The following is a 12,052-nucleotide window of genomic DNA, read 5'->3' as shown; positions in this document are numbered from 1 at the left end:
GTTCAGCCAGACCATCTGAAAAATGGTATTGGCAGCCTTGGGTACCATAACTCTGTAATCCCAGTAAAAATGAGTGAAAAATGAGCATCAATTCCATCCTGGAGCCTTCTCCCCATCCCTGTCCCTGTGGACACTGCATCTTTCAGCTGCTGCTGAGGCTGGACAAAGGCTGAACACTTTCTGTTTGTGTCACTGGGTTAATCACCTAACAACTGGGTAAAACATCTGAGGATATTCAAGTGCATTTTGGGGTTTCAGAAGGAAAAGGCTTCCTGGGAGATTTCTACCCTGAGGAGTTTTTGGGAGCACCTCTCAAGCTCCCCCCATCCAGGAGGTCACTGCAGAATCCTCTGCCAGCCCCTGCCCAGGGAGGTTTGTGCCCTTCTCCAGGCTGCAGTTTTGGGTGCATTCAGCACTCACAGGGAAAGTAATCAGGAAAAAAAAAATCATTCAAGTCTAAACAAATTTATCACAGAAGATGTGAGCGGTGGCCACAGGCCAAAATTATTTGCTTTAAAAACTTGAAGAGCCTCCAAGCTGGATAAACAGAAGGGTATTTCCTGAGGACAGGAAGGAAATGGCTCAGCTCTGTTGTACCTTCACCTTCCCACAAGCTCTGACAGTCTAACTGCCTTTCTGATCCAGATGGACACCCAGAAACCCTGATTAGCCATTGTTCCCTTTCCGTGCACTCAGCATTTCCTGAGCCCTCTCTGCCATTCAGCTCCTCCTTCTCACAGGAGCCAGCAGGATGCAGATCAAGGCATGATTATATCCTCCTCTCACCTGCATTTCAGGCAGCTCTCAGTGCCAACCCCACTATTTCTGCCATTGTGCTCCTACCTGAGGTGAGGAGCTCAAATGTTATGTGTGTGAGGGTGGAACAGAGCTAGAAAATGTGAGTTTGAGAGAGCTGAGCTTCCTCCTCTCTCCTCTTCATCTCTCAACCCTCTGCCTGCCTGAGAAACTCAAACCAGACTAACCTTAGCATTCAGATTTCACACAATTCTTCCCCATCACAGAACAATAATGAAATGTTCAGGAGCTAAAACCACATCTCAACTGCTCAGCCATGTGGAGGGAAGACCTTGAGGTCAGGGCAAGGTTCCTCCACTCAGCAGCTCCTCTCTGGCCTTGGCCATCAGCAGGAGCTCAGGGTGAGAGATAAGAGCAGAAGAAGCAGCCCCAGCTCTGAGAGCAGCAGTGCCAGGGTTATTTCAGGGTTTGACAGCCCTCCCTGAGCTCCCCTCCCCAAACTGTCACATCCTTTTGGAATCCATTGACACTGTCAGTGATCCACTGGCACCCACCTGTGACAGCTTCAGCTTCATTATGTGAATAAAAAAAGTGCTTTCCTTTGCTCTCAAAAGTTTCAGCTGATGTCTCCTAATTTTGAGGTTATGACGAATATTCAGTGATTGTCCCCTCTGCATTGTGACATTCACCCTTGTTTTCATCATGCTCCTTTTCTCCGTCATCGCCTTTCAAAAGTGACAAATCCTGGTCTATTTTCTCTCCTTGGATAAAAGCTGCTCCACACCTTTGATCACAGTTTTTGCCCTTCTCTGTACCTTTTCTGGATATATTGCTGCTTCTTCCTCTTCTGAGATGGAGCAGGGGAGGGGGAAACAAGAACTGCATGCAGAACTCAAGATGTGAGCGCGCTGTGGATTTATAAAGTGGTAATGAGGGTTCTTGTTTTATCCTCTATTTCTGTCTCAGTAATTCCTATGATCCCTTTTGCTTCTCTGACTGCTGCTGAGCACTCAGCCTTCAGAGCACACTGAAATGTGGGACCTATTCTTTATGAGTATTTTCATGTCTTTTAATGAACTCTGCTGGTCTGGGGGGAAATGCACAGCCCCGACCTATCCACACCTGGAACAATGCCCAGGGTGCCTGTCTGGTGGGAGGGGGAAGATCCTGGTTCTCCAGGATTTCAGAGGGCTGACAGCATGCACTTCCTCTCATTACATTATTTTTCAGGCACTTGAACCCCAGCCCCATGCAGCAGCTGTGTGAGGTAGGTAAGAATCATTAAATGGATTTCACAGATGGAGAAACCGAGACAGAGAGATTTGTCTGATTCACTTAGAAACTGTCACAAAGCCAGGAACAGACCCTGAAAACGAGACCTGGCCTCCCTTCCAACAGCTGCTGCAAGTGAAGGGGCTGCTCCAGGGACTGTCCCCACCTGGGACTCCATGGCCACACAGAACTTTATGTCTCTGCTCCTGCAGCTTGGAGCCTTTGTCATGCTGTGGAAAACAAGAGTCCCTGCTCCAGCAAGCTGGGGGCAAGTACATTATCCTGTCCTGTCCTATCCTATCCTATCCTATCCTATCCTATCCTATCCTATCCTCTCCTGCCCTGCCCTGTCCCGTCCCATCCCATCCCATCCTCTCCAATCCTACCCAGATCTATTCTTTCAAGCCAGCAAAGAAAGCCAAAAAGTTCTTGTGGACTGTGCTTTGCTTGCAGCAGCCTGGGACAGTGGAAGGTGTCCCTGCCCATGGCAGGGGTGGAACTGGATGAGCTTTCAGGCCCCTCCAACCCAAACCATTCTGTGCCTCTGTGATCAAGCACAGGCAATATCTGGGAGTTATTCTGTCTGGGAATTGTTGCTGTTGGTTGTTTGTTGGAATCCTGGATGCTGAGAATGTTAAAATTTCTGTGCTGAAAGGCACAGACCCACAAAAGAACACTGCAATTGACCTGAGGTTCTGGAGAAGGCTTCAAAAATTGACTGATAACACTAAAATTACTAGTGTATGGTTGGTTAGAAGTATATAGTATCACAAGGTAGAAAACTTAGAGTTTGGGGTTTTAGAATATAAAAATAAATATGAAACAAGATCGAGGTTTTAGGGCAGAAGTAGGTTGTTCTTCTTCATCTTCTTCTTCCTTCTTCATAAATTTGGGTAGTGTTTTGTAATTGCACAGAAAAGTCCACATTACAGGCTTCAAGAGATCAGTTATTGAGTTAAAAAAGAAAATAATCTAAGTATCATTTCTTAATTGAATAGCCTAGACTTAAAAGACCTTATAACAAAAGACAGTTGGCCATTTTGTGCCTTCTAATGAAAGGCTACCAAAGTCACAGTTGTGAGGCTGTTTCACAAATAAGAAATAACAAACACCTGAGTCCAAACATGAACTACTGTCTCAAGTGCCTTCAATCCCAACTGTGAGAAACCCACAGTTGTTGGGCTGTGAAACAGGTTTGGTGGAGTGAATCAACAGGCACAGATCTCTTATCACATACTGTTCTCACCCATGGACACTCTGTTTATCAATCTGAGCAGTGGAACGGGCACAGAAACTGAGATTTCTCCTCATCTGATCTCCTACTAGAACAAAACATGCACTGCAAAGGAAATTTCTGCAGTTTTGTACTGGAAAAGGTGCTGCAGACAAGGAGCCCAATCCTATCAGCTTGCACTTTGGGGACTTGTCTGCAACAGGGCCAGGAAATGTCCCTGCCAGCATCTGCTGTCCTGACATGGCTGAACCGCCTGAAGCTGGGAAAGGACTCTGGGAGCTCCGCATTGCAAAGAGAGCACTTTGGAGAAGAAATAAAATATTTCTGATGTGGAGAAGGGCATTTTCTCTTGAGAGGGAATAATTTCCAGGTAGCTCTGGAACAAGGACATCAATGCAGACCCTATCCCACGAGGTACCAATTTTCCCTGGGGAGCTTGCAGCATTGTGATCCTTTAACTAAATACTGAGAGCTCTGCATTGGATTTTTACAAACAGTTTTAAATTCTGGAGACGTTTTATACCGAGAATGACAGATAAATGCTGACATGCAAGGGGTTTATTAAACTTTTGGAAGATGCTGATCCATAATGAAGCACCCACAAAGCCCCTATCTGTGTGGGAATGAGCCAAAGGAATCCCATCCACTACAGCAAATGGGCCATTCCCAGAGGGAGAGGGGGGATCAAACTCTGCTCTCTCTGCCTCTGTCTGTCCCAGAGCTCCCTTACAGAAGCCTTGACAATGCCACTACTGCACAAAATGCAAAACCAAGGGGAAAAGATTCCAGCTACTCCTGCTGTTTGTAGATAAATTAAACCCAGAACAGGCTGAGACAGCTGGAAATCTGACAGGAAAACTGGGTTTTCCAGGGAGAACCTAGAGCCAATTTACAGTTAATTACTGTGATTTGGAACAGCTCTGTGAGTAAATACCAGTCTCTGATTGTCCAAGTAAGAAAGATAATTGTTTCCTGAACTGTGTCTGTTGTGAACGTGCAATTTTGTCAGCCCATTCCTTTGTCAGACTGGAAAAGGTTGGATTTTCAGCAATAGGAATCTGCTACTCTGCTGTTAACAAGCAGCTAAAATCCAAGAGCTGAGCATCCTACCTGCCATAAACACAATTACTGAGCTCCACAGCCATGTATATTCTGGATCACAGAATCTCTGAGTCCCTGATTTCTAAAGCCACCTCTCCAGTGCTGAGGCTGCTGGACAATGAGTGATTCCACAGCTGGCAGAGCAGTGCTGGAACAGTTGTGAGAACAAAGAGGCCTGGAAAGGCACTGGGCACTGCCAGGATGAAAATGTGACAAGGAATGGGCACAGAGAGCGATGGGCAGCAGGAGAGGAGGGATGGCTCTTGGAAAACCCCCCAAAATTGTGTTATCTGTTCTTTGTTTTTTTCTCCTCAGAGCAACCAGAGGGAAAACGATTTGTAGGGATTCATCCAACATTTGAAAAAGAGATGGAATCATGGAATTATTTCTGTTGGAGAAGCCCTCTAAGATGACTGAGTCCAACCATTCCCAGCACTGCCAAGGCCAGCACTGCCCCATGTCCCCAAGTGCCACATCCACTTGGATTTTGAGTCCCTCCAGGGATGGGGACTCCAAACCGCCCCGGGCAGCTGTGCCAGGCCTGGACAAACCTTTCCATGAGGAAATTGTTCCCAATACCCGCTCTGAAGCCGTTCCCTCTGCTCCTGCCCCTGTTCCCTGGGAGCAGAGCCAGAGGGTCCAGAGCAGAGCCACCAGGACCCCCCTGATCCCCCTTTTCTCCAGCTGAGCCCCTCCCCAGCTCCCTCAGCCCCTCCTGGGTTCCACCCCTTCCCCAATATTGGTTCAAGCATTAAAAGCCAAAGCAAGCACCCAGGAGCTCCAACAGTGCTGAAATCTGGGCTCACCTGAGGCCTGAGCAGGTGCTGAGGCTGATGGAGGAGCCGGGGAACCCCTGGACGTGGCCGTGGTAGAAGCAGTGACCCTGTGCAGGGGGAGGAAACATTTCACTGGTCACAAATCCTCCTTGCTCCCGGGGTTCCAGCCCTTTCAGTTCAAGGTGATCATCACCTTCAGGCCACAGCATTCAGAATCTCACTGACAGCAATTTGCCTGTCCCACAAAATATTCTCTGTGCTTAACAGCCAAACAGTCCTAAAAGGAAACCTTGGGTGCTCCTAAATCTCAACAAGTTATAGGAGGTTTTGTGTTTGGTTCTGTATTCTTATTTTGTGAAGGGTCAATAATGTTAAATTTGTATGACTGACCCCCTTTTTCTGTGCTATTTATTTAAAGCCACAATATGGAACATTTGATAATATTTTATATTATTCTAATATTTTATATGATTTATATTATTTTACTATTTAATATGATTTATATTATTTAATAGTTTTGTGTGATTTATATTATTTTAATATTTTTATATTATTTGTATTAATATTTTATAAAATAATCCGATTAAAAAATCAGCTGCTGCATTTTACTGCTTTCTATAGAAAAAGAAAGCTGTTTTTATTTAATTTTTAATTAAAATATTTATTATATTTATTTGTATTTAATTTTACTGCTTTCTATAGAAAAAGAAAGCTGTTTTTATTTAATATTTAATTAAAATATTTCTATTTATTTATATTTAATTAATTTTACTTTTATATTTAATTAATTAAATATAAATTACTATTATATTTAATAATTTTATTCTTATTAAATCTGTGTATCCCTATAGGAGGTAGGTATGTGAAAAGAGAAATATAACAAAGCCAATCCCAACCCTAGAACTTGAAATAAAAAATCACAAAGTAAATGAAGGGGAAGGGAAACAGGTTGGAAAGGAAATTTTTTTATTGAAATACCCAACCAAGTAGCTGCATGTTATTAAAAACAACCAAGAATAAAGAGGGGATTCTATTTTGAGGGACAACAGTCCAATTTCATTTTGTGCCTAGGTTATTATATTTCTTTAATAATCCACTGCTTGCAAAAGGCACCCACAACAGAGGCTTTCTAAGCTCATGCACATATCTGTCTGGAATCAAGGCTAATTTTATTGTTGACTAAAGGTTATATTGCATTCTCAATACCACCTGGAAAGTGAGAACTCTGCTGTGCAAGTTCCCATCTGATTAGTGCAGAGGGAAGTTATCAGTGCTGCAGCACTCCAGTCACCTCCCTGTGCCTCTCATGGCTTGGTTCATTATTGCATTAATTAACCTTTCCAGGATGGGGCATGGTTTTCACTCACAGCAGATTTCTAAAAAGCACCTTGATTTTGGTGAAGAAAGCCACAGTCTGGGCAAAATGGAATTATTCAAACAGCAATTTTCTGTAAATAAGTTTATGCCAGGGAAAATGTTTGTTTGATTTCCAGCACGAGCAAGTGAACACAGAGCAGCCAGCTCTGACTTTGTAAATACAAATCTCAGTGGCTTTTCTCAGTGGAAGAAATGATAGAAACAGGGTGAGAGTGTTTTACTCTTGGGTATTTTTATCATCAATCCTCATGAAGAGTCGGTAACACATTAGCAATGATAAAACCACAATAGAAGGGAGTCAGATTGAATTTTTTGGGGTGATCACTTCAGTCACAATTGCTATGGATGTCAAACTTTCAGTGTGGATGCACTATTTCACTTAATTTCAGTGTTATCAGTTCCATGCATCCATGATAGAAGAAAAATCAATGCCCCTCCTACTCAAGCACTGAATCTTTTATATGCTAAAAGCAAAAATAAAATAGGTTTATTCTCATTGCTTAAAGCAAGCATGAGGTGAAGTTCAGAGAAAGAAATCTTTGGGTTTGAGCATCACCAGAGCTGAGCCCAGTGGAATGGGGAGGGAGCCAATATCTCACCCCACACAGCTGCTGCTGTGGTCCAGCTCTCTTTATCTAAGAGCGAATTATGGCAAAGACCCTGATTTCTTCCCCTCTCCACATACAACTTGTCATTTTATTAACTCTCAGCTCCTGGTTGTGGCCCATTTCACAATTTCTCTGAGATCCAGCAACGTGATGCCAAAGTTCAATATCGAAAATGTAAACTTATCAGAGCATGGCCTGCAACAGCACTGGGAGAAAATTGATTTCTAGCTCAGTAATTCCACTGAATTGCAGGACTTTTTTCTGCTATCAAATCTTTTTATTCCTGCAAACTAGTATATAAAATGGGTGACCCCTTAAAAACAAATAATTACCAAAGGCTGATCCATCATACTTCAAACAGTACTGTACCCTTGCTTGAGATCATTTAATAAATAGCAGCTTTTGACAACTTTCCAGGTGCTATAAATTGAGAAATAACCTAGACACTGACTCTGTGCTAGAGAACTGCCCAAGAGACAGCTCCACAAACCTGCCTGACCTCCAGGCAGAATTTGACTAAGCAACTTTTCAATGGAAAATCGGATTTGGTTTCAGCTCCAGACTGTATTGATGTCCTCAGTGAAGAAGAGATATAACAATAAAATAAAATCAGAGTCTTGTCTTCTCTCAACCATATTGCAGCATTTAATGAAAAATGAATGCACTGAGCTCTCTTTTTTAGGCAGCAAAATGCACTGTCATTACTAATCATGACTTACTTTGCCATTTTGCTAACAGATATTGCATTTTAGCAAGGAAAACCTGTCATTAGCTGTACACATACTCCTGTTAACTCAGGTAAATCTCTGAAAGACTCATGTGTTTCATTTATTTCCTTTTACTTCCTTCAGGAGTCTCTGCAGCTATCCTGCTCCCAAAACAAATGACTATTTTCCCCTGAGCTGATTTGGAAGGAGATATGAGCACCCAGCAGAATGAAAGCCCTGAAAGCTTTTGAAATGATTGCTTTACTTGGGGTGTCTGCAGCTATAATGAAGATGCTTCTTCAGAAGTAAGATGTTATGCAGAGAAATAATTCTTTCCCCTGATCCCAGCAAAGCCTGTTCTGGATGGGAACACAAAGCATGGTGTCTCTGCTGACAGTGGCAGTGAGTAGACACCATAACAGAGCAAATACTTTATGGGACTTAGGCAGATAAAAGATAAGCTTTGTAACTAAAATGGCTTGCTGCATTATTTCTAATTAAGGCATTCATGCTGTCAGAGGACAAAATGCATTCCTGCCTTAAGGGGTTTTTATTTGTAAAAAGCACTTTAAAATGCTTCTTTTAACAAGCCATATTTTGTATAGATCCATATTTATACATGCACATAAATATACACATACACACACACAAATACAAGTATAAAGTACATCCACAACACACTTGTGGCCTGGATTTAAAAAAAAAACCCAACCAACACCCTCCCCATGGCCTCCCCAGTGAGGAAAGACACCCAAGCCTTCCAACCTCTGACATGAACTTTTGCCCTCTGGAAATCAGATATTTAGGGGTTCCCCCCCCCCAAACAGAACCAGGCCTTTTCTCCATAACTGATCTGCCATAATTATCACATTTTAATGGGTCTATTTCCAAGAAGCTGAAAAAGACCTCACAAATGTTAAAAGCCACGTGGTTCAAACCCCAGAGCTCGCCTTTAAAGGCTGCCTCTAAAAATTCATGTGTAGGATCAGAGCAGGCACAAAGACACTGAAGGCAACAGTAAAAAAAAAAACAAAAAAAGCTTCATGTTGAGCTGTTTCATGCCAGGGCTCAGATCCTGGCAGAGGATATTTTGGATTTGAAGGATGAATTACCCAGGACAGCCCAGGCTTACCGTGTGATTGCGCGTGAGAACCACGTCAGTGCCATCCTGCAGGTAATGGGTCTCTGTGAAGCCTCTGGCCAGCAGGCCCCTGGAAAAAACACAGCACAGGGAACATTGAGGCCACCTCACCTTGAATTTATCCTTCAGTGGTTCTGTTTGAGATAAGGATCAAAGGCAGGCATTAAGGATTCAATGGCTACGGGGAATAAGGGAAAATGGAACTCCAAATACTGAAGCTGCAGGACACGAACATTTCCTGTGGTAATTGTGAATAGACTACAAGTTTCCAGACTGTTTTCTCTTCCAAACGAGGACTCTGTGCCAGCACATTTCAGTGCTGAATCTTCCATGTGATTTTCAACACGTTTTAGGTTAAATCTAGGGAGATCTGGGGTTTAGGGTATTGTTAAGTAATGGTGGTTTGTTGAAAAGGAAAATGTTTTCCCTGTGCTCCTTATTTTTCCATCTAATCTGGTGTATTCATCAGCAAGTGACCACCCAAAGACTAATTTAGCACTTGGTGAGTGAGACAAACTCCTCCTATTGACACTCCAGGGAAAACACTGCATGAACACCACAGAATTTACAGCACTGGATTTACCCTGCTCATCTGAAAGGATATTCACAAATGGAAATTCAATGACTTCACAGGAGACTCTGCAGGATCATGTCTGGGACGAGGCAGTTTGTTCCCATTCCCTCCACACTTCCCCTCCTGCCTTTGGCAAGGAGATAAAAAAATTTGGACTTGCAATTGTCATTTTCCAGGAATCCCCAGGGAGGGGCACGGGTGTGACAACCACAGAAACTTCTCTTTTTGCAGGGAACTCATCTCAGGCATCTGCCTCTTTAAAACAAAAATAAGTGCTGCTATTGATCTGTTTCAACTCCTTATCTAAAGAGCATTTCTGACAGAGCCTGGAGGAGGAACACTCATTCACATTTACTCCTAGTGCAGGTCTTGAGTTGTGCTCCTCATCACAAACACCCTCGAGTTCTGACAAAATTTCTGGTGAGCTGCAAAAGCACAATACAGAAGGAGCCAGGAGACAAATGCCACCATCACCTTCAGAAAACTGGAGAGTATAGAATATTGAAAATCCCTGCCTCTGTGTTTCACAATGTTCATTCTGTCCCACTTCTTAGAGGTGTTTCTCCCTTGGGTTGTCAATTTGAACAAAGCAGGCACTTTCTTTTATTTAAAAGCTGGTAAATGCTGCATCCTTGCAAATATTGTGGTGGGAGCCATTACACAGTTGGGGAACGTATTTCTCGTGTTTGCATAAACATTATAACTGGAGCATAAACACACATTTAATTTTCATTACTGATTAATTTGCAGCACATTAATATCCAGTGGCTCCATCAGGATCTGGTTGTGCTAGGAGCTCTACAAACACTTACTAGGGAGAAAACCCAGCTTTAAAAGAAAAAGAAAACCCAGCCTCTATCTTGAGGTAGGAAAAAAAAAAATTAAACAAGACCAAAAACAAAAAAAGAAAAGGAAAAAAAGAAAATAAGGAAGTGGCAAGGCAAAAAAATTCTAGTGAGCACTCAAGCAGAGATTCTCACATTTAACTTTTAAATTTTTCAGCTTGTGGGAAATATTACCATATTAATAGATATGAGATGTTAAAACACTGCAGCATTGGGTGGGTTTGTAGGAACTGGATCTCAGGCAAGCACCACACCCGCAGCAGGATCTGGGTGCCCAACCAAACATCTCGTGTGGATTTAGATGCACAATACTAAATCCCACCAAGCGGCTCCACAGGGACACCATGGGGCCTCAGAGGACACTGACTGCAGTGGTGATCCCACCCCTTGTGCCTGCAGCCCCCAAAACCCTGCCAGGAGCAGAGGGGGCTGTGCCCAACACTCATGGAATGGTTTGGGCCATCCACCATCCCAGGGTGCTCAGAGCTCCATCCAACATCCCTTGGATGCTCCATCCAGGGGCAGCCCCAGCTGCTCTGGGCACCCAGGGCCTGCCCACCCTCCCAGGGAACAATTCCTAATTCCCAAAATCCCATCCAAACCCACCCAGTGCCAGTTTGGAGCCACTCCCCTTGTCCTGTCACCACACTCTCTTGCAAAAAGTCCCTCTCTGTTTCCTACTGTCTCATCATGACAAAGAGCAGCTGCTTTCATAATTATCATTATTTATCTAACACTGCTCACTTCTGCACTTGGCAGGCATTAATTGCCTTTGTAAAGGCAAGATCCTGTTGCTGAAGCCAACTGTGCAGCTTTTGGAAATGGGATTCCATCCAGGACAGGGGAGTGAGTTTCATTTGATGGGACAAAAGTACAGGTACAGGTAACAGATGTAGCAGAAGGGCAAAGTGATTGAGCAACTTGCTTTGTGCTCTGCTGTTTGCAAGGTGTTTGACAGCAATGATGATAAAGGTGACCTTTCTGCTGCTGTTCATTCTGCTCTGAGGCACAGATTTAGAAAATACTTCATAGATCTGTAGGTTTGAACATCAGAAGGGATTTGTGATCACCAGCCTGCCCTGCCCCATTACAAGGGTCATCTGACCCAAATTTATCTTCTGCTACAATGACAGGGAAGGAACCAGATCCATTTTCCCACTGGAAAGAGCCCTTGCCTTGATCTCCCATGAAGATGGAGCTATCACAGACCTGGCAGGATTTTAACTAAACCCAACCTAAACCCACTGCATTTTGTATCTGTTTTAACTGTGCCAACACACAGTCTCCAGCCACTAGATTGGATCTCATTCCTCACATCAGAGCTTTATTTTTGTTTGAGTCTTCCATGGAAAAGTTGTTCCCAATAAAGTGAGGAAACGTAGCAGGTAAACAAATTCCTGGGGTCAGCAATGTCTCTGTCAGGATGAAAGTTTGATATAAATCCTGAAAATACTGGCTGAAAGGAAGAATCCCCAGTGTGAAATGTAAAGGACTGGTGAGAGCACCAAGATGATGGGATCCCACTGTTGGGACTGACCTTAGGAAAGCAAAGGAATGTCCCAGTGTGGGACACAGAGCTGTGGCTGCCCCTGGATCCCTGGCAGTGCCCAAGGCCAGGCTGGAGCACCTGGGACAGTGCCAGGTGTCCCTGACATGGCAGG

At 43.6% G+C, this 12,052-nt stretch overlaps 1 protein-coding gene across 1 annotated transcript in view; it reads right to left on the bottom strand.

Annotated features, from left to right (window-relative positions):
- Positions 1-12,052, bottom strand: part of ADAM12 (ADAM metallopeptidase domain 12) — a 182,216-nt gene that overhangs the window by 69,190 nt on the left and 100,974 nt on the right. The window contains exons 4-5 of the mRNA XM_054277234.1: positions 8,964-9,042; positions 5,170-5,246 (exon numbers count right to left, since the gene is read on the bottom strand). Coding sequence (XP_054133209.1) covers positions 5,170-5,246; positions 8,964-9,042 — 156 coding nt within the window. The remainder of the gene's footprint in view (positions 1-5,169; positions 5,247-8,963; positions 9,043-12,052) is intronic.

Source organism: Melozone crissalis, unplaced genomic scaffold (genome assembly GCF_028551555.1).
Source record: "Melozone crissalis strain CALT ecotype California unplaced genomic scaffold, PUWL_Pcris_2 ptg000019l_1, whole genome shotgun sequence".
NCBI lineage: Eukaryota > Metazoa > Chordata > Aves > Passeriformes > Passerellidae > Melozone > Melozone crissalis.
Note: the sequence above shows the minus strand (reverse complement) of the source record. Positions and strands in the feature narration are given on the sequence as shown.